This window comes from Hippichthys cyanospilos, chromosome 20 (assembly GCF_059441005.1).
Source record: "Hippichthys cyanospilos isolate Australia breed blue-spotted pipefish chromosome 20, RoL_Hcya_1.0, whole genome shotgun sequence".
Taxonomy (NCBI): domain Eukaryota; kingdom Metazoa; phylum Chordata; class Actinopteri; order Syngnathiformes; family Syngnathidae; genus Hippichthys; species Hippichthys cyanospilos.
This window is the reverse complement of record NC_142388.1, coordinates 10,955,002-10,981,457: the sequence shown is the minus strand read 5'-3', so window position 1 is coordinate 10,981,457 and position 26,456 is coordinate 10,955,002. Positions and strand designations below refer to the sequence as shown.

General features: G+C 38.7%; 2 protein-coding genes across 2 annotated transcripts; both read right to left on the bottom strand.

The window, feature by feature from the left end:
- Nucleotides 1-30: 30 nt before the first annotated feature.
- mmut (methylmalonyl CoA mutase) lies at nucleotides 31-9,627 on the bottom strand. Its single transcript, XM_088404147.1, has 13 exons — nucleotides 9,516-9,627; nucleotides 8,446-8,853; nucleotides 7,969-8,336; nucleotides 6,761-6,918; nucleotides 4,915-5,086; nucleotides 4,502-4,750; nucleotides 3,786-3,897; nucleotides 3,597-3,712; nucleotides 2,644-2,759; nucleotides 2,431-2,562; nucleotides 2,048-2,195; nucleotides 815-982; nucleotides 31-390 (listed from the first exon to the last, which is right to left on the bottom strand). Exons 2-13 carry the CDS (start codon nucleotides 8,819-8,821, stop codon nucleotides 262-264), a joined length of 2,244 nt encoding a protein of 747 aa, XP_088260273.1. The 5' UTR covers nucleotides 8,822-8,853; nucleotides 9,516-9,627; the 3' UTR covers nucleotides 31-261.
- A 308-nt stretch (nucleotides 9,628-9,935) lies between these two features.
- fkbp1b (FKBP prolyl isomerase 1B) lies at nucleotides 9,936-26,228 on the bottom strand. The gene is made up of 4 exons (XM_088403231.1): nucleotides 25,941-26,228; nucleotides 25,018-25,065; nucleotides 11,570-11,682; nucleotides 9,936-10,490 (listed from the first exon to the last, which is right to left on the bottom strand). The coding sequence occupies exons 1-4, from the start codon at nucleotides 25,975-25,977 to the stop codon at nucleotides 10,362-10,364; spliced, it is 327 nt and encodes a 108-aa protein (XP_088259357.1). The 5' UTR covers nucleotides 25,978-26,228; the 3' UTR covers nucleotides 9,936-10,361.
- Between the last annotated feature and the right edge of the window lie 228 nt (nucleotides 26,229-26,456).

The following is a 26,456-nucleotide window of genomic DNA, read 5'->3' as shown; positions in this document are numbered from 1 at the left end:
ACTATCCAAGGTTCAGTTTTCACAACCAGCTCAGGTTTATGTAGCATTTATTCAAAAATATACACAATATACAAACATTACTAATCCAGAGTACTATCCGAGTTGCTTGGTAAGGCAAATGACAAAACATCATGCATGTAGTCATTTTTCTTCTGGTTATCATGATCTCCATTTGACAGTGAATAATATTCTTCTTGAGTAAAAATATCTTGACAATGAAAAGTGGGATGGATTTCCCTTCTAATGTAAAGAGCTGGCCTTTTACATGGCCTGTCGGATCTTCTCCAGGCTCTTGTGGATATTTTCAACCACGTCCATGGCGGCCTGGGGGATCCTGGTTCCCGGCCCGAAAATAGCACTTACACCACTCTGGTAGAGGAAGTCGTAGTCCTGCGTGTAAACAGAGTGCAATATTAATGTTAAATCTCATTTATTTATTTGTTTATTTTTTAGGGGTGCTATGGTATGACTTTATGGGCATTTTTTTAAAGGTATTGTTTTACAGACATTTTTTCTTTCATTTGTTTTGTTAGCATTGCCACTTCAAGCTGTTCATAATTGCTATAGACGTCTGTGCAGACAATATGGCTCATGCTGTAAAATATTATGACACAAATGTCAGAAAAAGAGGACATCTGCTAGAACATCTGATCGGGCTTAGAGGCACTTTTTATTGCAGTAGTTGTGTGCTCGCTGGCATTCAAAAAATGTTTGAATCTGGTTCACAGAGAACACAACCTCTTACCCAGTAATAAAAGGACGTTTATATTCCTTTATGACATGGCTCTAGTTCCATCTCCAAGCTAATCGTTACCTGTGGCGGGATGACGCCCCCGCAGATGACCAGGATGTCAGGTCGCCCCATCTTGCGAAGCTCCTTGACAAGCTCGGGCACTAAAGTCTTGTGGCCGGCGGCCAGCGTGCTGACGCCCACGCAGTGAACGTCGGCGTCCACCGCTTGCTGGGCCACCTCCATGGGCGTCTGGTGGACAGTGGTCACCAGCCACCAAAAAAAAACAACAACAAAAAAAGCAATGGGTACACTAGTCAGTCACATGTCACATGTAATATGCTACCTACCTCTATTTATTTATTCAATCATGCAATAGCAGCTCTTTTAAAATGTATAGAATTTCCTGATTTTTGGCCAATTTTTCCTTGGGTAGAAAAACACTACATAAAACAAAGACGATCATGTTAAAAAAAATGTTTATACTCAAAATAAAAGTATTGCAAAACACACAAACGTTCTGCTTGGAATTCATATTTTTATCATGATGAGCTTAAAGGATGAAAAACAAATTTGGCATGCTCTGTTGTGATTTGTTGAGATTTTTTTGTTGTTGTTTTGGGTTAATGTTGGGGCGTTTTGTTCTTTTGCTCCATGTTCATGTTTTTGTTCCCCTCAGGTCTGTCCTCCTGTTTCATGTTGCCTAGTTAGTGTTGAGTGTATTTAGTTTCCAGTTTGCTTTCAGTTGGCTGTGGGGTTATTGTCTATGTCATACTGTCATTTTGTCTAAGTGTCTGTGCACCTATATTTCTATGTTTTAGAACCAGTTCCGCGTCATCCTTATGCTCCAGATTTCCCGAGTTTTTAGTTTCTGAGTTTAGTTCTGGATTTCGTTTTTTGTTTTTTTCATTAAATCAGTCTTGTTGAGCACAAACCCGCCTTTCTGCCTCCCTGCATCTTGGGTCATACTCCGCACCCCACCACGTCAGACCGTGACAGCATTTATTTTATTGTATACAGTGTTTCCTTGCCATTTTGCACTTCACTTTTCATGGGCTCAGTGCTTGTTCATTTTATTTGTATTTTTTTTCAAGGGACCATCACTTCACAGCAGCAAATGATGCACTGCATCACTCCCACGCTCAGTCCTACCGTGAAGTCTGAACAACCAACCTAACAGCACTAATACACAATCTTGTTCATATAAAGGAGAACAACAGAATATGATGTATATTGCATTTTTAATATTTTTGTTTTGACTCCCTAATGCGTTTTGTAATAATTGTTTGTAATGTGCGTGGAGAAGACTTTCCAAACCTGAAAGAGCGGCCCGATGTCCACGTCAAAGCCCAGGTCAGCAAACCCAGTGGCAATCACCTTGGCTCCTCGATCGTGACCATCCTGGCCCATCTTGGCCACCAGGAGACGCGGGTTCCGCCCTTCCTGGTTCTTAAATTCAGCCACTCTGCAGTTATTTTAAGGCTCAATATTATTTTGTGATGAATGAATACATGCCTGTGATCATTTCTTTTTTTTTCTGCTCCGTTTGTCAAAGTAGCTTACTGCAAGATCTATGTTAATTTCAGTGCACATATCTATGGCGTTTCACATTAGAAGTTACCCAGTTTTCTAAGCTAAAACTTTTGTTCAGCCATTTACGACTTTTGTCGCATACTCATCTACTCATTTGTGGGCAGTACCTGCTGAGAGCCAAGGCGATTTCTTGATGCTCGCCATACTCGCTGCGGTAGGCGCCGCTCACCATGCGGCTGCTGGCCTTGTGTTCGCCAAACACTTTCTTCATGGCATCCGTGATTTCGCCAACAGAACATCTGCACGAGGAAAAAAAAAACCTTAATTAAAAAAAGAAATACTAGAAAGAAGAAGAACATTTTCTTGGATTAAGTCCAAACCTAGCACGTGCCGCCTCCACAGCCAGAGCTAGCAGGTTTCCTTGTCGGGTACGAGCGCACTCCTCAATGGCGGCAAGGCACTTTTGGGCCGTGTCCGTGTCACGACTCTCCCGCACCTGTCATGCCAATGACATCCATCGTTCTATATACACACTGCGCTTTTCTGTATTCATCTTGATGCACATTCAATGGACACTTCATTTAGTACGCCTGTTCATGCAATGCCATCCAATACCAAAATTGCCCCGTTACAAAAACCTTAACAGAGAAAATAAGGATGACATACATATAATTGTGAAAAATGTATAGCAAAAATGAGCTTGTGTGTGTGTTTACACTTAGTTGTACTTTGTACTACTGTTCAAATGTTCAAGTTTTACTTTCAATAGATTATTATTATGTATTTGTAGATTTCTTATTATTTTGACTGACCATAATATTTATTTTATGAATTAAAAACAAATATTGAAATTAAATTGGGCATCATTCATTTTATTAAAAAGGGGCAATTTATATGAATTAACTTATGTTAGAAGTAATTGATGACAATTGCCTTGACATTGCCTTTGACATGAATTATTGACATTTTATTCACTCGAAAGATGGAAATTTTATTCGATGGATGGATGGATGGATGATGAACAGACAGATGGAAGACTGGATGCATATTTTTATATATGGTAATCATTAAAACATTTTTGCTGAATTTATACTGTGATGAAAGTGAAGAATTCCAAAATGAATTGTCATTTAAAACGATTAATTTTGTCTTGTTGTGTATTGAATTCTTCAAATAACTCGCTCTAATTTAATCCATTTTAATACCTGTTTTCTTTTTCAAACCAATCTTTTATAATAAAAAATTAAATTTGTCTTTGTGCTGCTTGATAGGCCATGAAGTGATTGATATTTTAAAATTGAACATTAAACAGAGCGTTTGGCATTTTTCTTACCTTCTTCAACTTTTCAATCTGTTTCTGTCGTACCAGCGTGTTGTCGATGGCCAGCACCTCCACCGTCTCCTCCTTCTCCAGGCGGTACTTGTTCACCCCGACGATAACCTCCGACCCTGGAGAAAGAAGGGAGCGTTTGCAAACGTCATGGTTTCAGAAGACGGCGGCCCGATTTGCAAGGGTGCATACGTGAATCGATGCGGGCCTGTCTGCGTGCAGCACATTCCTCGATGCGGAGCTTGGGGATTCCCTCGGCCACTGCGCGGGCCATGCCACCCATCTCCTCAATCTCTTGAATGAACTGCAGTCAGGCATAAGATGATTATGAAAAGGACAAAAGATTATAAACTGTGGTCTTCTTTTCAGTCCCAAATAAGTGGAGAGTAGTTGATTAATATGTTTAATGTTCAATTGTTTTTTCTTGAAGTTTTGATTTTCATTCCTTTATTGCAAAAAACAGACTTGGACATTGCAGAAAATGTGGTGCCAGAAAACCAACAAATAAGTTGATCAATGTGTTTGGAAGTATAAGATGATTTTTGAAGTTTGCAAAAGTCTTATTTTCTTTCAACACAATGGAAATGTTATACAGAACAAAAGAAATTTGAAATTATCTTCAGTCAAAAATCTGAAATTCTGAGTAGACAAGTTTGGTCTCTAAATGATTACTCGATCATCAAAAATACTTTGTTGTCAAATAATCGTTATATCGCTCTAAGGGCACAAAATAAGGCTCATTTAGTTACAGTAGTTGAATGCAAACTACACAATTGAATTGTAATTACATTTTGATTATTATCTAATGAAACACTGGTTACTTGTTTTTAATTTTTTTTAGGAAAAACAAAATAGAATTTTAACATATGTCGGGTCTGCTCAAACTCACAGACACATTTCCCACATACCTTCAGGGCCGTGTTGTATAGGTCATCAGTGAGGGACTCCATCATGTGCGAGCCCCCCCAAGGGTCTGCCACCTTGGGGATGCCCGATTCCTCTTGGATGATGATCTGCGTGTTGCGGGCGATGCGGGCGCTCTTGACAGTGGGCAGACCGAGCGCCTCGTCGAACGAGTTGGTGTGGAGCGACTGCGTGCCTCCGAACACGGCCGCCATGGCTTCGATCACCGTGCGGATCACGTTGTTATACGGATCCTGCGAACGGTTCGATTGTTAGGCGTGGACTGAATTATCAGTAGAGTTGCAAAACTCTGGAAATGTATTTCGCAATGGAAATTCAGCATGGACTTTTGTCAAAATTGCATCTAATTTACCAGACACTTTGCAACCCTGATGATGAATAATCACTTTTCACTCACTTGCTCTGTCAAAGACCAACCAGACGTTTGGCAGTGAGTACGTAGGAGGAGGGACTTGGCGTTTTGAGGCTGGAACTTTTCCCGCAGTAGTGTGGACCACAGTTTCCTGGCTGCCCGAAGCTTGGCGATTTCCATGTAGAAGTTCATGCCGATGCCCCAAAAAAACGATAATCTGCAATGCAAGGTTGTTGGTTTATATTTTGGCAAAAAATGCTTTTAATTCTCTTTCACTGCTACGTGTTATTGGAAAAGGCTACAGTGCCAGTATATTTAGCGTTTTCAATGATCTTTCAAGACCAACAGAATATTCTGTGCTAACATGGAAGATTGATTCCCATTCCGTACTTATGATTAATGATGTAATAAATGTGTAGTATGTATGGCAACACTGCCATCCAGTGGTCACAGTTATCACTAAAGTGCTCAATTGGCTTAAAATCAAATAAGCACTAGTCAAGGGTGTCAGCTAACCTCCATAAAAAACGTATTTGATGGGAATGTTATTATTAGTTTTGTTTATTAATTTTCTTAGTTATTTTATATTTTTATTTCTATTTTTATTGATGGACAATTCTCAAGTTCAACAATTAACACAGTAAGTAGGCATTGCTTAATAAAGCAAAGTAAACATAAATACCACAAAGGATTTAAGTAACAACCAGTCATGTCTCAGCTTTCAAATGTTAGTTGACCAAACTTTGACAATAGGTGAATCGTGATTATTCATTACCTGAGCAACTATGATGTCATTTTCCATTGAAAGAAATTGGCAATGTGGCCGTCCCCAGAGAGGTATCATAACAGTTGGATTTTTTTTTTTTCACTTAATTCATATTCCACAAAAGCAAAATTTATCAAAATGCTGTGTTCAAAAGGTATCAAAAGGTGATATACAGAATATATAATTGTAAAGTTTTTTTTACTAACTTGATCCACTTTAAATGTTATTAAAAAATGAAAAATTAAATAAAGATTTAAGTAGGCATGAGCAAATAACCACAACAGCAATACTGTAAATTACAATTTTGAAAGTCACTGTTATTTAAAACCGTCCAAATCTGACAAAACCAATAATAATAACCACCTGATTCCCAATCTATACTGTGCTAGCTGACAACTGAGACCCATTTTGAAAAATCTGATTGGCAAAAAAATAACTCAGCAAGTAAGTTAGCTGTGTTGCCCCGTGTGCCAAGTTTTTACCATTTTTTTGCGAATGTTTAGATTATGATTTCCTTCATTTATTTTAGTTAATATTATTATTTGTAAGCATTGAAGCCCTGTTTATATATTGTCTGTTTAAAAAAAAAGGGCACAAAAAAATACATGTTGATGAATAACATGAAGAATAATCGTGATTTCAATATTGACCAAAATAATCGCGGTGTCCTTGGAAGACCTAAGAAAAATGAAATGTCCTTACAGGAAAAAGGTTCACTGTTCCTCAAGCCTTGGTCTTTGAGGTAAATTCTATTGAGGACAAGTTGTCTATTGTGAGACATTCAGGCCTCCTGTTGAAAGGCGATAATGACTTTGGTGACAAAGCCTTTCACTGAATGTGACATCTGTGAATAGACTGCGTCTGCTGCAGCCTCGGGAACGATTAACCCTCATTTTGATGTACTGCTACTGAAGTTATTGAATGGTGGTGACAAGAAATACAGGTAGACTTTAGGATAAAAGCAATTTCAAGTGAAAGAATTGGAACTTGTGTTCGGAGTGTGACCCCTGAACTGGAATGTACCACTGCAGCATTGAGACAAGAGGAGAGAACTATCAAGAATTTAACATTAATTCCAAGTTTAAAAAAAAAAAAAAAAAAAAAAGGACTGCGCCATCATTTTACCTGGGTGCAAACTCATCAATAGTCAAGCCGGCTTTGAGTCCGGTGCGGCAGTACTCGAGCCCATTGGCGATGGTGTAGGCCACTTCCAAGATGGCGTCAGCCCCTGCCTCCTGAAGATGGTAGCCGCTGATGGAGATGGAGTTGAACTTGGGCATGTGCTAGGAAAATGCCGGACCATAAGAATCGAGAACTGTCAGGTTACCCAAAAATGACTTTTGGAGTGTTGAGTATACCACAGATTTTTAAACAAATAATTTCTAATCATTCTTACTGAATACTCTGTTGTGGGTTCCAGGTTTAGTTTAGCTAGGTGCTTTGTGGATTTGTTGTACAGCTAATAAAGTTATTGTTTATGTTGAGTGTAATTCCACTCTCAGCCACTAGATGGTGGCAAACTTACTTAATTTGAGATAAGGGCTTCTGGAAGGTCAAGTCTCCTAACATTTGTGCCATTTATGCCACCTTTCCTTTCAAGTTTGTTGGATAGGAGGGATGCAAAGGTGGTATCTTAGCTTTTGACTTTTCCTAATTGACAGAGACGGCAAGTATTGGTCACCTAATAATCCAAGTGTACCCAGGTTAAGAGTTTCTACAACAATTAAGAAAAAATGTTTTCGTGAAAATCCCCCTGAAGATTTTTAATTGATTTCTGATTTGCACATTTATAACAAATTGTGTGTAGCTATCAATGAAATGTATAAAAGAAATTCTCTCATTTTCAAATACATCATTATTGACATCTCTTGCTTTTCTTTTTTCTTTCCTCTTTCCGCCCACCCACAAGATATAATGTATTCCACAAAACATTTGTACTTTTTTTCAGTATGGATGTATAGTATGAAACTGAAATGTCTTTGTAGAGTCTGTCACTTGGTGCAACGTTGCAGGAAATATTGTCTGATTAAAGACTTGTAAAGAATAATATCCTTTCGTAAAGGTTGGTCATAAATAACCTTTGCTACAGGTGGCTTAACAGTGGCATCCAGTCACGTTCCCTAATTGTTTGTAAAATTCGAACATTCTTATCCTCCAAATACTCTCGATTGATTTCGGATTTCTGGATTGGAAAAAAAAAATCCCTCAACAAAAACGAAAATCCTGAAGGGCCAACAACAAAACAAAACGATGAGTTATTCAGCGCCGCCAGTTTTTGTTGAAAGTTATTGAGCGTAATTCATTTGTACTGCTATAAATGAAGGTTGACTTACCTGGGAGGTGTATGCAAAAATGTCAGCAATGGCGTGCATGGAAGGTTCTGGTGGAAAAATGTAGGTGTTCCGCACCATGAACTCCTTCAAAATGTCATTCTGGATGGTTCCAGTGAGCTTGGCCTTGGGGACGCCCTGCTCCTCGCCTGTCACGATGAACATGGCAAGCACGGGGATGACGGCTCCATTCATGGTCATGGATACAGACATTTTCTCCAGTGGGATGCCATCAAAGAGCATCTTCATGTCCTCCACCGTGTCGATGGCCACGCCTGCCATGCCCACGTCACCGTGCACTCTTGGGTTGTCCGAGTCGTAACCGCGGTGCGTGGGGAGATCAAAGGCCACAGAGAGGCCCTGCTGCCCCGCTGAGATTAAGGAGAGAAAACATGCAAATTGGTGTCCTGGAATCTGGTCACAAATATCTTTGTCACATTCACATGGGACCTGTTTGACCTTGGTAGAGGTTTATCCTACCTTTGATGTTATCCTTGTAAAACTTGTTGCTCTCCTCCACAGTGCTGAATCCCGCATACTGCCTGATGGTCCAGGGTCTGCTGGTGTACATTGTGGGATAGGGCCCCCTAGTGTAAGGAAACACCCCCGGTAATTCGTCCGCACTCGCATTCGAGTCTGCCTTGGTGTACACCGGCTTGATGTCGATGCCCTCTGGTGTGTGCCATATCAGATCCTCTGGGTTCTTTCCCTTCAGCTGCTTCTTGGCCAGGGCGACCCACTGAGGATGAAGCTCTACCCAGTCCTGGCGTGGGGCAGAAGAGTGGATACCGGAGGTGTGGAGGGGAACCCGGGCAAAGAGCCGGGCAGTGGCGCATGCTCTGTGTGCCGTAAGCATACTTCCCCTGGGCTTACATGCACATGTAGGAGCTGAGGGAGATAAAGAAGATATTAAATGACAGTGTATTTTGTTGTTGTTGTTGATTTGTTTATGTAGTAAGGAAATATTCGGTAAACAACATATGCCACAATACTTACAGGTGGTAAAAAGTAAGATATCAGCTTTAGGATAAGATTTTTGTTCCTATTATCTTTACAAAACGAATACTAAGGGTCTATAAACTCATGAGTTTCTCATTTAGATGCTGCATTTAGATCCTTGTATGTTTATGTTACGTGAGGGAGACGGTTTTTGAACAACACGTATTTCTTAGTTCTATGCTTTTATAAGACAATGCAGTTCACTACATTAAGTAAATTATAAATACAACATACTAAACGTCATTAGCATTGCAAGCTAAAAGCTAGTCGAAAACGTTACACTACATTATGAAGTCAATAATAAGGCGAAATGGCAATGCATATGTTAGCTGGGATATGAACGTAAGCATGCTCATCTATGAAAAATCGAGACGATGTTAAGTTTAAGTCGGTGGGGATAAAAGTTAAGCTAGTTGTAGAAGCTACGTAGCTACTCGACGCTAATGTTGGCGAATTGATATTTTTGACAAATTTCGTCAACGAACTAGAAGATTTACTCGTGGCAGTCATGTTATATGGACTACTGTATATAACTTTCATATTTTTCTGACCTTGTTTGTTCTTATTGTGGTCTTTAAAGGTTGACAAAAGGCGTGCGTGCTTCCATCCAATGGATTTTCAAAACATGAGCCGTGAGCCAATTGGAAAGACGGCTAGTCCATGACATGAAACCGGAAGTTTTTTTTTTCCAGGGCGAGGACCGGAAAACGTCAGCTGCTTCCTCTTTGGCGGCCATATTGGTGCGGTATAATAAGCGCTTACGATCAGTCCAATTTCATTAAAATTCGCATACGTGTACAGTATTCGTAGTACGAGACAATGAAGGGGTCGTACGTTGCCAATAGGGTATGTCTTAAGGTTATTAATGAAAGAGAATGAAAAAGAAATAGTTATCAAATTTTATGTTACAACTTACAAGTCTGTTTTGTAATTCAGTATTCTCAAGCAAATATTCAACACAGGACACAGTGTAGTTAACATGCCATTTTTATTCCAGAGTTGGTCAACAAAATGGTAAGCAGCAACAGATTTGTACTTCATCAGACCAGGTCAACTAGAGAAACCACGTGCAGTAAATGCTTTTTATTGGGAAAGTTACAAATACATAGTTAACATGGCAACATTTTGGGAGCACTCAGCAGGACAAACCCTGATTAAAGTGGCAATGCAGTCAGGTCAGTAGTTTTGTGAGCTTTACGTTTATAAATAAAATACCCAGTCAAGATGCAGGAACTTTTGTAGTGTGCTTATTATGCTCTGTTGCTAATACTGTAAGGCAGTGAGCGTTTCGATTGCAGTATAGTATGACATAAGATGCATTTAAATAGTAAATGGAAAAAGAGAAGGGTATCAGTGGGAGAGGAGTTAGCGCATCAACAGCAAAAAAAAAAAAAAATTCACTCCAGTTTGAGGAGCTCTACGTCAAAAACCAGTGTGGCGTTGGGAGGGATTACACCCGGATGGCCCGTGAGGCCGTAGGCGACGTCCGGCGTGCAGGTGAGCTTCACCCTCTGGCCCAGGCTCATCTGGGGGACAGTATGTAACACTTTATTATCTAAATATACATCCACAACTTTTCTCACAATACACAAGCTGCCACAAAGGACTCAAAATATTAATGAGGAAACGTATATCTAAATTTGCCAGTCAGCATGTATTGGTGCAGTTGGAGATGGCGAGTTTTTTCTTTTCATGTACTACGTTAATTGGAAGTATGTAATACAACAAAATAATATTTACCTTGAGGGCTGTTTGTTTTCTTTTTTTTTTTACACTGTAATCTTGATTATACTTAACCATTACTTTTAAATTGTATTTCTATTTAACAGCAAATATTATATATATATATATATATATATATATATATATATATATATATATATATATATATATATATATATATATATATATATATATATATATATATATATATATATATTTGATTTGGCTTTTTATCATTTGTAAGTTTTTTTAAAACACCTCTTTACTTATCTGCTTTTTTCATCTATGTTGGTATGAATAGTTAGTTCAATGAAAAAGGCCTTTTAAGATGATTTATGTTACTTGAATTCTATTAAATGCTCGTTAGAGTCAAATTCCACAAAAGTACTTTAAGGCATTAAATTATATAACCAGGAGTAGGGATGATAACGAAAACAAACCAACATTTACATTGAAATGACATTTTTACCGTACTTGCATGACATCTAGTTGTATTAGTCAAATTGAGCAAACATTTATTTTCCTACTGTAAATGTAACTTTCCAATTGAGCGTCAACAGTTAATTAAGAAAATTCCTGGTTTATTTGGAAATTCTCAAAATTGTGCAGCAAGTGAAGGTACCGCTGTACTGTATATGAAACGTGCCTTCTTTTCCTTGCGCAGCAGAGGGCGCTGCTGTACAAGCTTAGATTAATTGAACTCCTCAAATTCAATGAAATTCTCTCTACACTTAATTAGAAAAGAACATTATGCCCGTCACTTAATTATTCCCATTGCATATTGCGAACTAGAAGGCTTGGATTGTTTAGACCTGCAATGACCCCAGCCGAGTGACATAAAAGCAGTCTACGCTTAAATCTCAAGAGGAGGCGTTTGCCTTACCTGAGCCACACCTTCCTCCCAGCCTTTGATCACTTCGTTGCGTCCAATCTTAAACTTGAAGGGCTTGTTTCTGTCTCGGGATGAGTCGAACTTTTTGCCGTTCTGCAGCATACCTGGTCAAAAGAGCAAAGCATAACTTTGGGGGTAGTATTTGCATACGAGGCATTTTTATGAATTAGTTGGGAAATATGAAGCACCACAGCGTGTGTGTGTGTGTGTGTGTGTGTGTGTGTGTGTGTGTGTGTAGGTGTGTGTGGCAGGGGTGCAAGATCTTGGATCGGTTTCAATTCACCCAAATGCATTAAGACACACTTTAAATAAAGAAGCGGTGTCCTGGTTTATTGGATTATTTTTGCAGTTAACAACTAGGCCATCACGTCCGTGTGTCGAGAGACAAAAGAAAAAAAATGTAGAAACCCAGATGGATGAAAACGGCTTAATCAGAGCACACCCAATAAGGAAGTTCTGGTGTGTACATTGCTAACCGCAAAAGCTATGCTTGTAATACACAGTGGTGCTGTGAGACTTCACTTCATTCCCTGACCATGTTTGTAACACAAAACAAGCTCAAATCCTCTTTCCATTAATCCATTCGTGCAAGCTCCACCCCCCCAAAAAACACTAATTAGGAAAAACAGTACTTTCTAATAGTACTTTATAAAATTGTGCAATGACAAATGTAAACACTGTAAAGAATCAAACATTTTGTGGGCCACAAACTTAGTTCTAGTTCATTAGAGAAGTGGCCCTCAAAGTGGGGTCCGTGACTTGACTGCAGGGGGTCCGTGAAATAATTTGGGTGTTTTGGAACTGATTTAGTTGAACTTATAACAGTTACAGATTGGTTCCTTGTTTGGCTTAAGTCTGCTTTTTAGCGCCGCCTCTGGCCGCTGTAGATAGTGCACTGATAATGTGCTGTGAGCAAGGATGGACTCAAACGTTGGATCAGTCTGCTATTTGTTTTCTTGAAACTAAGACGGTAACAGCCTTTATTAACACAAACACCGCTAACAGCTAAATGGCAAATGGAGAATACAAACAGGAAATACAGCATGGCCTTCTGGATTAAAAGCATTATTTCAAAATAAGATAACACAGATAAGTAAAAGATAAAAACTGGAGCGCTTGAAGAATTCCTAACACAGAATAAATCTCTTCTTAATACCCCTGTTTGTGAAGACCGACATATATCAGATGTAACAAAGTCGTTGCGGCTCGCAGTGTCGTCTTATCCGTGGAAACCGGGTCAAAATGACACTTTTAATGTTAAAGGTTGCCAACCGATGGTCTAAATAGAAGCCTTTGTAACATCCAGGAAGGACAGAACATTGGTTCGTTTTATTTTATATTAAATTTGGAAAGTATTCATAGCTCCTCCATAAAGCAATCAATTCACCCAGTATAATAACATTTTTAAAATCTAATCATTTTTAAATTTCCAAAATGCATGTTGTGTCCACAATTGCCTGCTAACGAGGCGGTGAAGCCAGCAAAGCTAATGCTGTTTTTGACTAAATAATTGGCAGCAACATTTTGGGGGGAAATTGTCCCGATTTGTTATTAGCAATTTTTATAGCTGAAAAGTAACAAATATACTTGTTATAAAATTGAATACGTTGCTGAATAAAAAGTGCACTTATGTTGTTGTTATAATGTTTTTTGTCCCCACAAACATTTCCTTGGAAAATTTGCTTTCTAAAAGGGGTTCCTAAATCCAAAATGCTTGAGAACATCCTCACCTTTCCATTGATGGCTCACGTGTTTGGTTGTTAACTTTTGCTGGCTTGCTGAGACAAAATGTGCACAACAGTGGACACAAATGAAAAGGCTAGGACTCAGGAGAATATTCATACTCGAGGATGAAGAATATATGCCTGTGAGTATTGTTTTATTTGGCTACATGTTCATCCATTGTTTGTGTTCAAATATCCACCAGTTCTAAAACCACTATTTAGTTTAACGATTAATACATCAATATTGTTTTGCATTTTGCATCTTTTTTCCAACAATATCTTAACACCGTTTTTGTATAAATAATGGTCTGAAAAAAAAACAAATGAATCGGCATGGCACTGTGACGCTCTTCCAGTAACGGCCTTTTAATTTATGTCAGAGTTCTAAAGACGTTGCGAGAACGTCACACTAACGCCACCTCTCCGCTTTCACTAGACGTTTAAATTTAGCAGCTCTGGGCGTTTCTAAGAATCACACAAGGCTAGCCCAATCTCCAGTAGGCCGGGATCTGTTCCAAACAAGGAAGTTGTCAAGTGCAAGCAGCAGAGGGCCAACACCTGCTATGACGTGTCCTTGTGGCCGTACACTGTACTGCGTACGGTGAATTGCCATAATCTATAACAAATCTAACATCTGAAGACACTCCTGACTCATTTTACGCAAACTGAAAGCAAGAAAAAAAAAACCATCTGATTAGTCTCAAAACAACCACATTGTGGTGCAGTTGATAGTTGATGCTAGGGTATGGTTACTGTTTTGTCACTATTATGACAACCACATTTCCCAAAAAACTTCATTTAATACTGCTGAATTAACACCATTATTTATTAGACAAAGCTAAAATACATCACAATGTCAAGATTTGATTGGAGCGTATCAATAACATATGGTCACAGATACAGTAATTCAATTTCTGGATTGATATTTGATGTTAGCATATGATTAGCATAAAATAACAGATGAGATATACAGTACAGTGGATGAATACGTCCCACATGGATGTTTGAGCAATTATTCATTGATATTGACTGAATGCAAAACCTTCTGCAATAGACTTGACATCAAACGTTTAAAGGGCTTTTCCAACAAAAAGCTTGCTATTTTTCATTCATAGCAGTGAGTGAGTGAGTGAGTGTGTGAGTGAGTGAGTGACTAAATATAGACAGGCCCAATTTTTTTCCCAGATTTTTCTTTGTTAGTTAAAATTGACAAAACATTCAAAAACGGTTTACCTGTAATTCACACCTAAATTGTTGCAAGCATTAAAAAAAAGGTCCCTTATGCCAGTGGTTCTCAAACTGGGGTCCATGGCCTGACTGCAGGGGGCCCATGAAATAATTTGAGTTACTTTACAAAAACGAAATGTGTTAATTTCATGTTATTTTAAAGTAAATTGTGAAAATGTTCATTTTTCTTCAATAAAGCAATCAATTCAACCAGTTTCACTCTTTCAATGCGAGGGACATATTTTCACAATTTTTAAGAGTCCAGACATTCAATACCAGATACTTTCCCAGATACTTAAGTATTGATTTAATACTTGAGTATCTGCGAATTAATGTCCTTAATGTAGTTAACTATCGATTGTCCAGACACTTAAAAAATGTGAAAATACTTCCCAGGCATTGATTGAGTTCATATATTTTTAAAAATGTAATAAATTTCAAATTTGTCAAAATGCGTTTGGTGCCTACAATTGCTTGCATTGAAGAAGCCAACAGGCAAAGCGGCATTTTATTTTATAATACTAATTTTGATTAAATAATTGTCAGCAACCTGTCCAGGGGAAATTGAATAGTTCTGTTATTTTGTATGCTTCAGTCTGGCTAAAAAGTAATAAATATACTTGTTGTCAAATTGAATCTTTTGGTGAATAAAATAGGAACTTTTTTTTTTTTAATTTATAACACTAATAAATTTTAAAATATTTTTTGTTTGTTTTTTTACATAAACATTTGCACTTAGGGGTCCTTGGAAAATGTGTTTTCTAAAAGAGGGCCCCGACTCCAAAAGGTTTGAGAACCCCTGCCTTATGCAACAGATTTTCTTTTAATTCAATAAATAATTAATCTGTAAGTACAAATTTATTCTGCCGAATATTGGAATCAGCGCAGGAAAAAAAATCCTATAGGCCTGGTTTCAAAGAACAACTACATGTACAGTACAGTAACTCGAGAGGTGTACATTAGTTGACCACTCTTTGTTACTAGTACTTTTATTGACATATAATGTAAACATCAAACACTTTACAAGCTGTTATCCTGTGAACTATTTTCCCTCACCAATAAGATGTTGTGTGCAGAAATGTCATCTAATTGCGGAAGATTGTAGTGACAAAAATGTTTGTTGGAGGCCACAGGCGTGCTCTTCATGAGCCCAAGTCATTCGACTACTGTGCTCAAATGTCAAAATAGTGAGAACAAAGTGCTTACGAGTAGTTTAGGTGGATGTCAAGGGTACTGAAACAAAAAGCTTGACTGGCATTTACTAAAATCCTAGAGGCAAACTAATGAGGATGATGTGATCAAAATAAATTTTAAGCAGAGTGGTGGTAAAAGTCTGACAAAGGTGCCAAATCTATTTGGACCCCTTGACGATTGGTTTGCAGCAGATGTCTCAAATCCTGCGACAGACGCAAATGTTGGCGTCTGGCACTTTTTTTTTTTTTTTTTTTAAATAGCCATGCGGGTGGTTTCTAACCTTAGGGAGTGTTAAATAAGGTCTTGTCTACACGGAAGCATGGCTATTTAAACCTGCATACCCCCCCCCCCCCCCCCCTTCCCGTGTAAAAAAAAAAAAAAAAATCAATGAATCTGCGTTTATTGTTAATCTTTGTTTATTGGAAAATGAATAGATAAATAAATAAAATATTGCTACTACGCGGATCCAAAAAAGTGCGGTTCTATTACCGTAATCCCTTAAATATAAAAGTGAAGGCATAAGACACACTTTTTTTTTCTTCCGAAAATGAAGGCCAAAAGTATGGGTGCATTCTAAGTGGTAATTTAAAAATTTGATTTTTTTTCTTAAATTCAACACCATTCAAGGAAGAAAATGTAAGAAAAGTTAACAAATTACATTAAATCAATCATAAAACTGAATTACAAAAGCTATTAATTTCAAGGTAAATACCTGGCAGAAATGAAAATGCGAACAAGCTAAATGCATAAAAGGCAGTACTATATAAAATGATAAAGATAAGAACTAATATTAGCTAGAATGTCATCCACAGTCACAAGTTGTTGGCTCAACAAACTAATTTTGGTCATGTTATTATACACCAACAATCTTACAAAGAAAATACAACTTACAGACAGTCGTGGGACAGATTTCACAGAGACAAAACAACATGTTCATCACCCACTGACTGCTCTCAAAACCACACCATCCTTTTCACCAAAAATAATATCAACAGTGGCCAGAGGCGGCGCTAAAAAAAAAACAAAGATCAAGTCAAACAAAGCACAAATGAATGAACTGTTAAACTAAATCAGTTACAAAATATTATTTCGGGTGCAGCCCACGCAACCAGTTGATCCAAAAGTTATGATGTCTCCAGGTGATTCAATTAAAAGTGCACCAGTTAGAGAACTTGGAAAAGTACTCTATTTGAGTTATTATTTGCGGTCTTTTGGCATATACACACAATCATAAACTTGATGAAACAGCTTCTGTTGCAAGGAACAGGAAAAACAACAACAACAACAACAGCTTCGAGTGCATTCAATGTTACACTGGCGAGGCATTTACCGACTGCTCACAACGTGGGAAATCTGAAGCTTAACGCGCAACAAATGTATAATTTACGGATATGAACACAAGAATATATGAAGAGTTTACAAAAGATGAGATTTATTCTGTTTTGCTACAGCTTTTACATAGTCTCCAAAATGTTGACGCCCCTTTTACACGGTAACATAGAAAAATACCAGAATTTGACCCCAAAATTAACGGTGTCATACAGTATGCACAGATGCCTCTTATATTTGGGGAATTACGTTAATTTACAAGCATATGCCACATCGGTAGGTGGCAGAACAGTTGCCAAATTCTGTCCAATCAGAAAGAATTTCCAGATCGTAACGTCACCCACGTCCTCGTCTTTGGCGGGAAATAGGAGTATAATCCTGACGTAAATCTCCGGTTTATGATTGCTACACACAAACGCAGATCCAGAGAATTTGGCAAATATCCACTGTCTCCACCAGCTTGAGTGATCTGCTTGAAGAATATCTGAACAAAGCCAGTGGATTTTATACCCCATGATTATTACCTATTTTTTTATACACTTTCCGCTTTCAATTTGTTTTGGTGTGTTCAAATATGTTTGTGTTTTGAAAAATTGTAGTGTCAATCAAAACAAAGCTATATTCTTATTAATATTACATTATTATTTTTGACGCAGTGGCTGATGCTGTCATCAATGGGTGCATAAGCGGGGTGGTAGCCCTCATCCCTTCCTGACCCTGACGCCGCCAGTTACGACCCTTAAGAGAAAAATCCAAGCTCTTTGGCTGCGTCAGCACAAAAAAAAAAAAGCTTAAGCGCTAACAGAGGCGGGGTTATTTTTACTCAGCCATATCCTGTCTCGCACCCACCTCAAATCCACCCCCTTCCCTCCCCACAGTCTAGAGGCGCTGCCAGCATGACACCCCTCACTACCCCCCACCCGGTCTGCATTAAATAGGGTGGATGAAAAAAGCTGCATGTCAGGCTTTATGTCTGAGTCTGCACTGCAGTCTACAAAAATGTAGCTTTAGGTGACTGGAAGGCCTCATACAACAAAGGTGGGAAAACTGCGACATATGGGACATACAAAGAACAAGATTATTGAGAATTCCCTTGAAGGAATAACACCTGGAAATGGTGAACCTCCTCGAAGAAAATTGGTTGTCTAACACATTGTTCATATAATATTCTGACTTTCAATTAAAACTAAACATTATATAGCAGAATTTTACATACTGAGTTCACCTAGGTTTTCACAATTTTCCAGGATTTTGGATTTGAAATAGGAATTAATGTAAATTTATAACAGGAAATTAAATAAACTCGGACAATTGAAGGCTAGCTCTTAAAAGGGAACTTAAATATAGTTAGGAGAAATAGATTTTAATATAATCTATATATGCAACAATTAAATTGAACAACTCGATTATTAAGTGTTTCAATGATTACTGTATTTCTCTGAGTACAAGTCTAGTGGGTTTTTTTTTTCCTCATTTTCAACCTCCATTTGGGGGGGTCGACTTCTAACCGCATAACTCAAAACACACCAATTTTTTCCATATATCTGTGTTTGAACATTAATTTGAATGCGAAATAATATCATCTAATTTACGAGGCTCAAAATGATTATATATATCTCTAATTGGATATAGCATGCAGTCGTTTTAGAGCGTTTGCACAGAACGTCAAAAAATGCACTTTCGTCAAGGCGGGGGGGGCAACCTTACACGCTCTGATTTCACAAAAGTCTTCACGGGTAAAGAGCATCCCAAGTAAGATGATCAGTAAATCATCTCCCAAGACCTCCATTTCAAGAAAATTGTACGAAGATGACTACCCGTGGAAGAGTAACGAGGATGTTTGGGCAAATGAAGAACAGAAAGGAGAGGACGTCTGTGTGGGAGGAGCTATTTGGTGTGTCAGATAGTGATGATGACTTTCAGGGCTTTTCGACTGATATTCAGCTGTGTCAAAAGAAATAAAGCATTGAAATGTCAAATAATTTTATTGTTGCAACATTAGTTTCAGTCATTGCATCTACCAGTACACGTACATTGCCTTGCACTTGTCTAGTTTCTGCCCCACCCCCTCGCCCCATAACCACAACATGTTGTTTGATATACGATGAAGAAAGGTGTCTAAAAGTACCATCATTTCATAATTTTAATTACACACACGATGTGTTATCATTGGACAGCCATAATCTATGTAACCACTTAAATCAGAGGTAGACTTATAATTGTGTTTTTTTTTTTTTTTAATCCACCCAAATTGAAGTTAAAAAGTGGGTATTGAATTATACACAAGGTCAATTTGTACATGGAGAAATACGGGATGTTTCATAATGAATTTCTTTAAAACTAAAATCTCAGCATCTCAACCGTAAATATTGGTAATATTCCTTATTCCTTTATAAAAGCGGACTGTGATAATGAATATTTTAGCCAATTTAACACATTTGATATGTTATAGACTAAACCAGCACATTATGAAAAAATGAAGTGTTTTATGTAATGTGAATTTGAAAAAATTCAGTTTTGAAATAAAATGGCATAAATTAAAGCTTTTTATAAATCTGATTTATCGTTCAATCGACAAAACAAATGACAGCTTAAACAATTTAATTGTTGGTTGAAGTCCTAGTATAATGCCAAATACTGTAAAACATCCAGATTTTGTACAAGTACAGCTGCACCCTTGATTATTTGTGTCCCATTCAGTCATCATTATTCTAATCAAATGCTTTCAAGATGGAAAATTCTGTATTATAACTTCGCAGACATTTATCAGAAGCAATCCAGATGGCAGGCAAACACTTAGGATAACATTTCCACCCCTTTGATTTCCTCCGTGTACCTAATGTTGTGACCGGCGAGTGAAACATGAATAATAAAAGCTTAGTTTCCATTCTTTAACTTAAAGCTCTATGTGCAAGCATGAGCAGCTTTCTTTAAAATGTTATCCTCGTGACCGCTCACTCGCCATATTTGGGAATCTCTCGCCCGAGTCACGGGAGGGTCAGCTGCACGCCATGTAAGTGAGCGTCTGTGCTGTGCGTGTGTGTCTGCGTGGTTTGAATCCCAGAGTGAAGATAACAAACAGCCCCGTCCAGTGTTCCCACTGAGGTTGGGTTAAAGCGGGGAGATGGGAATGTGACGTTTGCTTCCGGAAAGCAAGAACAAAATATGTAACGGTCTCTTTATCTTTGCTTCTCATTAGCCAGCAGGAAGCCTTCCGCGCGCCTAGGGTCCCAAATCTATGGCTAACCGCTATCCCCAGACTTCCTTCTCATGGTATCTTAGTGAAATCTTTCCTCTTACAAAACACAAACTGGGCCAGAGAGGCGGCATGAAAGCGTATACATAACTACCATATTGTGTTTTTTGGCTGACCATCAAACTTGACCTCAGTGCTCAACCCACACACAACGACGATAACAAATATTTCTCATAACTAAGTATTTCAATTCTGTCCAATATAGGCGGTTCAAATGTGGTAAACACACACACTACTAATACCAAAGAAGCAGCTGTTTCAAAAAGGTTGGTGATCCCTGCTCTAGAACGAGTAGCATCCTAAAATGTAGCTTTAAAATCACAATGGCAGATGTTCCTCTGAGTTTTTGTGCCTAGCTTTTAGAGACATTTTTCAATGTAGATAGTGGCATAACTAAGGCATGGGCCAATTACTGTAATGGCAATACATCGCGATTTTGAAAGTCATGGTTAAAACCGTCCAAATCTGATAAAACCGGGAAATTTTTTGTTCCCCCTACCGCCTTAACGGGCAATTTGCAGCCTGCAGAGGGAGGCTCCTCTCAATGTGACTCAGAACTCTTTGGCAGCCGCAGCCAATCACGTCCACTTCCTGGTTTGTCGGCACTGTAACAATGTAAATTAGCTACCGCAACTACCGCAGCTAACTACCACAGCTAACATGTTTATGCAACTTTTTCGGAGTGTTCAGTGGGAGAGATCAATAACAGAATCTACATTGTACTATTAATTAATACACATAGTAATTGAATGATTTATTTGAAATAAACTATCACTCAACGGTAAATAATTTTATTTTCAATTTTATTTTTTTAATAATATTGTGCATGGTAAATGTTTGTTATTGTAACAAATGCTGCATTATATATTTTGTTTAAAAATAGAATTTCATATACAGTGGGCCCCCGGGTTACGAACTTAATCCGTTCAGCGGCTACGCTCGTATCTCGAATTGCTCGTATAGCGGGCAATCCAAACCCATGTGAATGCGTGCAACGCGCGCCGAAGCCTTAGGTATAAACGACACACTGTATACATATATTAAAATTGAGTGACATAATCTGCTGTACACTTGCATTATATAATAAATACAATGGATAAATAGCTTTTACCTTTGAAACGACGAGACTTGAGCTGGGTGTAAGCAGAGGGGGGCAGAGTCCAACGATCAAAGTTAACACGGCGATAGATATGCTATTGGTCTTACAGTGTTACAGTAACTCTTTCAGTCAGGGTGCAAATCACGCAGATACTAAAACATCATCCTCTTATTTCTTTCTTTACCGCTGCTAGTAATTTTAGAAGCTATGTCTAACAGATAAAGTTTGCAAAGTCTTCACAACATTCCGTTTTTCACTAATTTTCTCTCCTTCCTTCCATCCTGTCCCATCAAGCTAGATAAAGGCGTTCGGCCAATAGCATATCGGCATTTCTGTGATTGACGTGTGACGCCGGCCAATAGCATCTCCGTGAGTGAGACCGGGTGACCTTAATCGACCCATAGCATATTCGCATCTCCGTGACTGACTGATAATTATTCGCACTTTTTTTTTTAAACGGTTGGAATGTATTGACAATTAATTTAAAAAAAAACACACATTTAAACCAATGACAATTCTTTGTCCTGCAATCGGCACATTTAATTTCATGTCAGCTGTTTTTCCCTTTAGCTGTACAAACACTACACTTAAATGGTAATATATTTAGACACCGTGAGTGAGACAGTCAGTGTGACGTTGTAAGAGCAATACCGTTCACGTTACTACCACGCGTATCTACTGATGATTGATGATGTCACTACTGTTGATTTTATTGACGCAATTAAACGAGAACATTTCTACATACTCAATGGCCGGCATGTCGAATTGCTCGTAAGGCGAGAAGTTTGTTCGTAAGCGGAGGACAAAAATCTCCCTGATCCACGCTCGTAAGGCGAATTGTTCGTAAATCAGGGTGCTCGTAAGCCGGGGGCCGACTGTAATGAAGAAAAAAAGAGTACCAAAAACAAAATTTAAATGATATATTTTAGATTTTAGGTATTCAATACCGTGATATCGCGATATCACTGTGATATTTTTGCTCAAGCTTATCATATCGTCACATTCTGATATCGTCCCATGCCTAGACTAATGTCAAGTTACTCTGTGAGATTAATTTAAAACCTGCATTGTGTAGAATTAAGATTTGTCATTTAGTGGTGTTACGTGAATGCAGCACACGCACTACAGTGTCTTAGAGAGACCATACTTTGGAAGCATACAAGCGAGCGAATACAATTCGCCAGGGTTGCCAGTGCACAATAGCGCAGAATCTACAAAACTTGGACAAATATGTCAATACCTGTTAGTTACCCCGGGCTTCGTGGTGGCAAGTCCATCAGCACCGACACATGAAAATAACATTTTCTGTGTCTTCCGCATGTCTTCTTGAGACTTTTTGTGGATCTACTCATGACAGACATGCCGAGCAAAGTTCATGTCGCTCAGTGAAACTGTCGCTGAATTTTCCAACTCAATTTGTTAGTTTCGTGTTTGTACATAAACTGGCAATCTTTGTTCTCCGCCCACATGTAACAACAAAAATAAAAATTGTAATGTTGCCTCGCTCATCCGCCTAATGAATTGTACCTGGTGTATTTTGGTAGTTATCGGACAAAATGAAGAACCACTGAAAAATCTGCAACATCCATCCTAATATGGCACTTCAAACCAAAAGGCCTGTGTTATTTCAAACGTAGCTCCTTCTGACCTTTTTTGTCCATCTGCTCACAAAAGACACGCCAATCTAATTTGACATTGACCAGTGAAACTGGCTTAGGGGGCTGCGTTTTAAAAAACAACCGCCATACTTTTTATGCCAGCAATTTCTCTTTTGCAGTCAAGAATAAGTTTATCGCTCTGTGGGGTTTGTCTGGCTGAATTGGAGCCAGCAACATGATGATTTAATGAGCCAAAATGGGGGAGGACGTGTGGCGTGAGAGACTGCAGAGGATGTGAGTGACGCACACCAATGGAGACATCCAGTCAGCAGGGAGGCAGGCGGACATGGGGGTGTTGACACCATGTTTGGGTGGAAAGTAACAATAACCCAAATGCCACTGTTCCTTCTTGTTTGCTTGATATTCAATACTTAGTTCTCATTGTGATATGCGGTTGTTTGTTTTTTGTCATAGTTATAGCACTGATTTTTTTATACAACTTATAAACATTTACAAAGAACATAAAGTTGTGGGTATTGTCTAATGCTCTGTAGAATGTGTCGCTGTCCTTGGTTGTTACTAGCGGCAGATGTGTGGTGGTTTAAAATCCCGCATTTTGAATCATATGTAAGTATTAAGATGGCAGACTTTTGTTAGGTGACTCTAGATGGCTTGGTTGCACATTTTGGTGCTTAATTATATTTTCTCAAATTCCCTTTTTCTATGTGTCAACTTTAGAGTCAAATTCAACTGAGAATAAAAAATCAGCTTGAATAACGCAAACTTTGCTTCTTATTTGCAGAATTAAACAAACTAGAGGGAAGACCCAATGTTAAGGAATGAAAGCTGTCAGAGGGTTCATGTTTCAGTGTGTCTTAATAACTAAGTCCTTTTAAAACACGTGGAGAAAAGTAAATATTAAAAATAATTAAAAACTCACTATCGCAGGTGGTGGGTCTCTAGACCATGTTCCCAGCAGACATGAACTGAAGTTGAGCGTAACACGAACATGCAGTTTCTCCTTCGTTACTAACGTTACATAACGGTTCACAGTGCATCCCAACGCAGCCACGTGTGTTTATGACAAAGCCTGCGGCGCAGAGTCTGAGGCAGTGTTTTTATAGCAGTGTCATAAACCTGCCGATCCGCAGACGGGGCTGATAGCAAACGAGCATTGCTTTTTGTTTTGTTTACTTTCTGTCTGACCTACTTGCCTGCGCCGAACAAGCGCCCAAGGCACGCGCTAACCCAAATGTTTCCCCCATGTCGCAGCGCTGCGGCTCACAAAAATTGGCCTGTCTGAACAAAAAGGAGCATATATATAAAGCATAATCGGCGGGCAGTCATTTAAGGACGTGTGGGACCAGCTTTCTTCAAACGTTCGCCTTAAACTACTTCTAGTAGTATTTTAAAATACCCATTTGGCTATCCAAGTGCCACTGTCAGGACCATCATTAAAATACAGTAGCAGGTGCTCACCAAAAACAAGATGGAGGCTTAATTCTTAAAAGAGAGATTTCATATTACAGTGAGACTAACTACTGAAATGTAGTTTGTAATTCAACTCCGTGCTGATATGAAGAATAAAAATGTGTACTTAATGAAATACGTTTCCATGCGAGTCAAATACAGGTTAGAAATGAACATCCTTTAAAGAATAAAACATGTTGATCAAACTTAAAAGTTGAATTTTACTCTAAATACAACTGAACTGTACATCAGCAGGGATTTGTTTTAGAAACACAGTAACCACTGAAAGGTCTCCATGTACCACACAAATCATATAAGAAAATGTGGGATGAATTGGAAAATCATGGGGGAGAAGGAGGCAGGACACACTACAAGGAAAATAAAACCACGTAAGACCATAGTAGTAGGACTGCATAACACAACATGAGAACAGCGTAATACCAAATGACATAGAGAAAGGGCAACTAAAGACCGCCGCGCAAGTTAAGAGACAATACATGTATAGTGTGTGTAATAATGTGTAGAAAGTAGGACTCACTCACCTATGTAATGAACCACACACGTCTGACCCTTCTTTGGAAATGTGCTTCCTGGTGGACACAAATACAGATGAGTTCATATTACCGCTGCCCCACTATATTGTGGTTAAGACTTTGCACACCATTATTTAACATTTTTATAAACTACTTACAAACCTTTCTGCTGAACAAACACTCCCACAACAGTTATGAAATGTTCTCAAGCTCCCACCAGTTCTAATTTAGAAATATCCACCATCAGGGGTAGTACTGCATTGAGCCAGAACAAGGTCTCCTTGTTTCACTTGAATTTAAGACATTAGCAACACAGTGGCACTATGAGGTATAACATATAAGTGACCAGACTGACCATTTTTGAGATACTAACCGTTGTACGGCCCTTTTTTTTTTTTTTTTTGCTTTGACTTGGACGAAAAATTAGATACATAACGACCCTGCGCCCACGTAAAGCAGGGGTTTGAAAAATAGTGATCAAATGTCATTATTATTAGTGATTATACAGATCACTATAAAGACAAAAGGGTTTCTTAATCCCTTTCCCCCCCTCAGACATTTTTATTCCCTGCTCAACAACGCCCCTGCATACACACACCGGGAGCAGCACTACTAATCGCAACATACTTATGATAAACAAAGTAATCATTTTTTTGAAATTCTAATTGTTTTATTAAATACATTATTGTGGCATGCTATTTCGAATACTAAACACACATTACATGTTTTTTTTATTTATCTGATAGGAGGCCGAAACTGATTTATTTGAATTTCCATGAATTTCGATGAGGAAAGATGATTTGCGATCGGAAACATCCTAACACGACTAAAGACGATGCAAAGTGCAAATGAAGTTAATTCAAGCCTAGCCCGACTAGCCCTAACCTAGCCCGGGGAAAGAACTACCAAGCTCCCCCTGGGAAGCAACTCACCATCACCGGGAGATATTGTTTCGACTTCCACGCCCATGGTTCTGCAAAACGTCGTCGACTTTTAGCTGTGAAACATAAGTCCTTCCCAGGCGAGCGCTTCCCCGTATGGCCGCTACCGTTACAATTCGGTGTGAGCCGTAGGACAGCATGCAGTCGACACCCGACCGCCGCCGACAGCCTCCCAGCGGAGATAGGAGTGCAGCGAGCTAGCGGATTTTTGGACTTCAACTGGCAGCAGTGCTGTCACAGAAATAGCGGCGCCTTATCGCGGCGGTGTAGAGCACTTACTGATTGGTGGTTTCTTGATGTGGATTTATTGTTGTAGTTTGAGGTCAAATGTTAACTGCTACGTGTGCAACGGGTCTCTCCTGGTGCTTCCAGTTGAAATCAGCTTGTAAAAGCAACGTTTGAGCAAGAAATGTCAAACAATATAAGACCAAATTGCAATTAAACTACGTTTCCCATGAAGCACCTCTCAAGGTGGTGTTCCTGAATCACTCGTGTCAGAAGGCGAGC

What these genes read in the sequence shown, in the direction of transcription:
- fkbp1b (XM_088403231.1), bottom strand. Translation starts at nt 25,977, where the DNA reads ATGGGCGTGGAAGTCGAAACAATATCTCCCGGTGATG. An exon ending in AACAATATCTCCCGGTGATG is followed by an intron (nt 25,066 to 25,940) that starts GTGAGTTGCTTC and finishes TGTGTCCACCAG; the next exon opens with GAAGCACATTTCCAAAGAAG. An exon ending in GTGTGTGGTTCATTACATAG is followed by an intron (nt 11,683 to 25,017) that starts GTGAGTGAGTCC and finishes TCTTTTGACCAG; the next exon opens with GTATGCTGCAGAACGGCAAA.
- mmut (XM_088404147.1), bottom strand. Translation starts at nt 8,821, where the DNA reads ATGCTTACGGCACACAGAGCATGCGCCACTGCCCGGCTCTTTGCCCGG. An exon ending in AGATTGAAAAGTTGAAGAAG is followed by an intron (nt 2,760 to 3,596) that starts GTAAGAAAAATG and finishes TTGGCATGACAG; the next exon opens with GTGCGGGAGAGTCGTGACAC. An exon ending in ACATCGGGCCGCTCTTTCAG is followed by an intron (nt 983 to 2,047) that starts GTTTGGAAAGTC and finishes ACTGTCCACCAG; the next exon opens with ACGCCCATGGAGGTGGCCCA.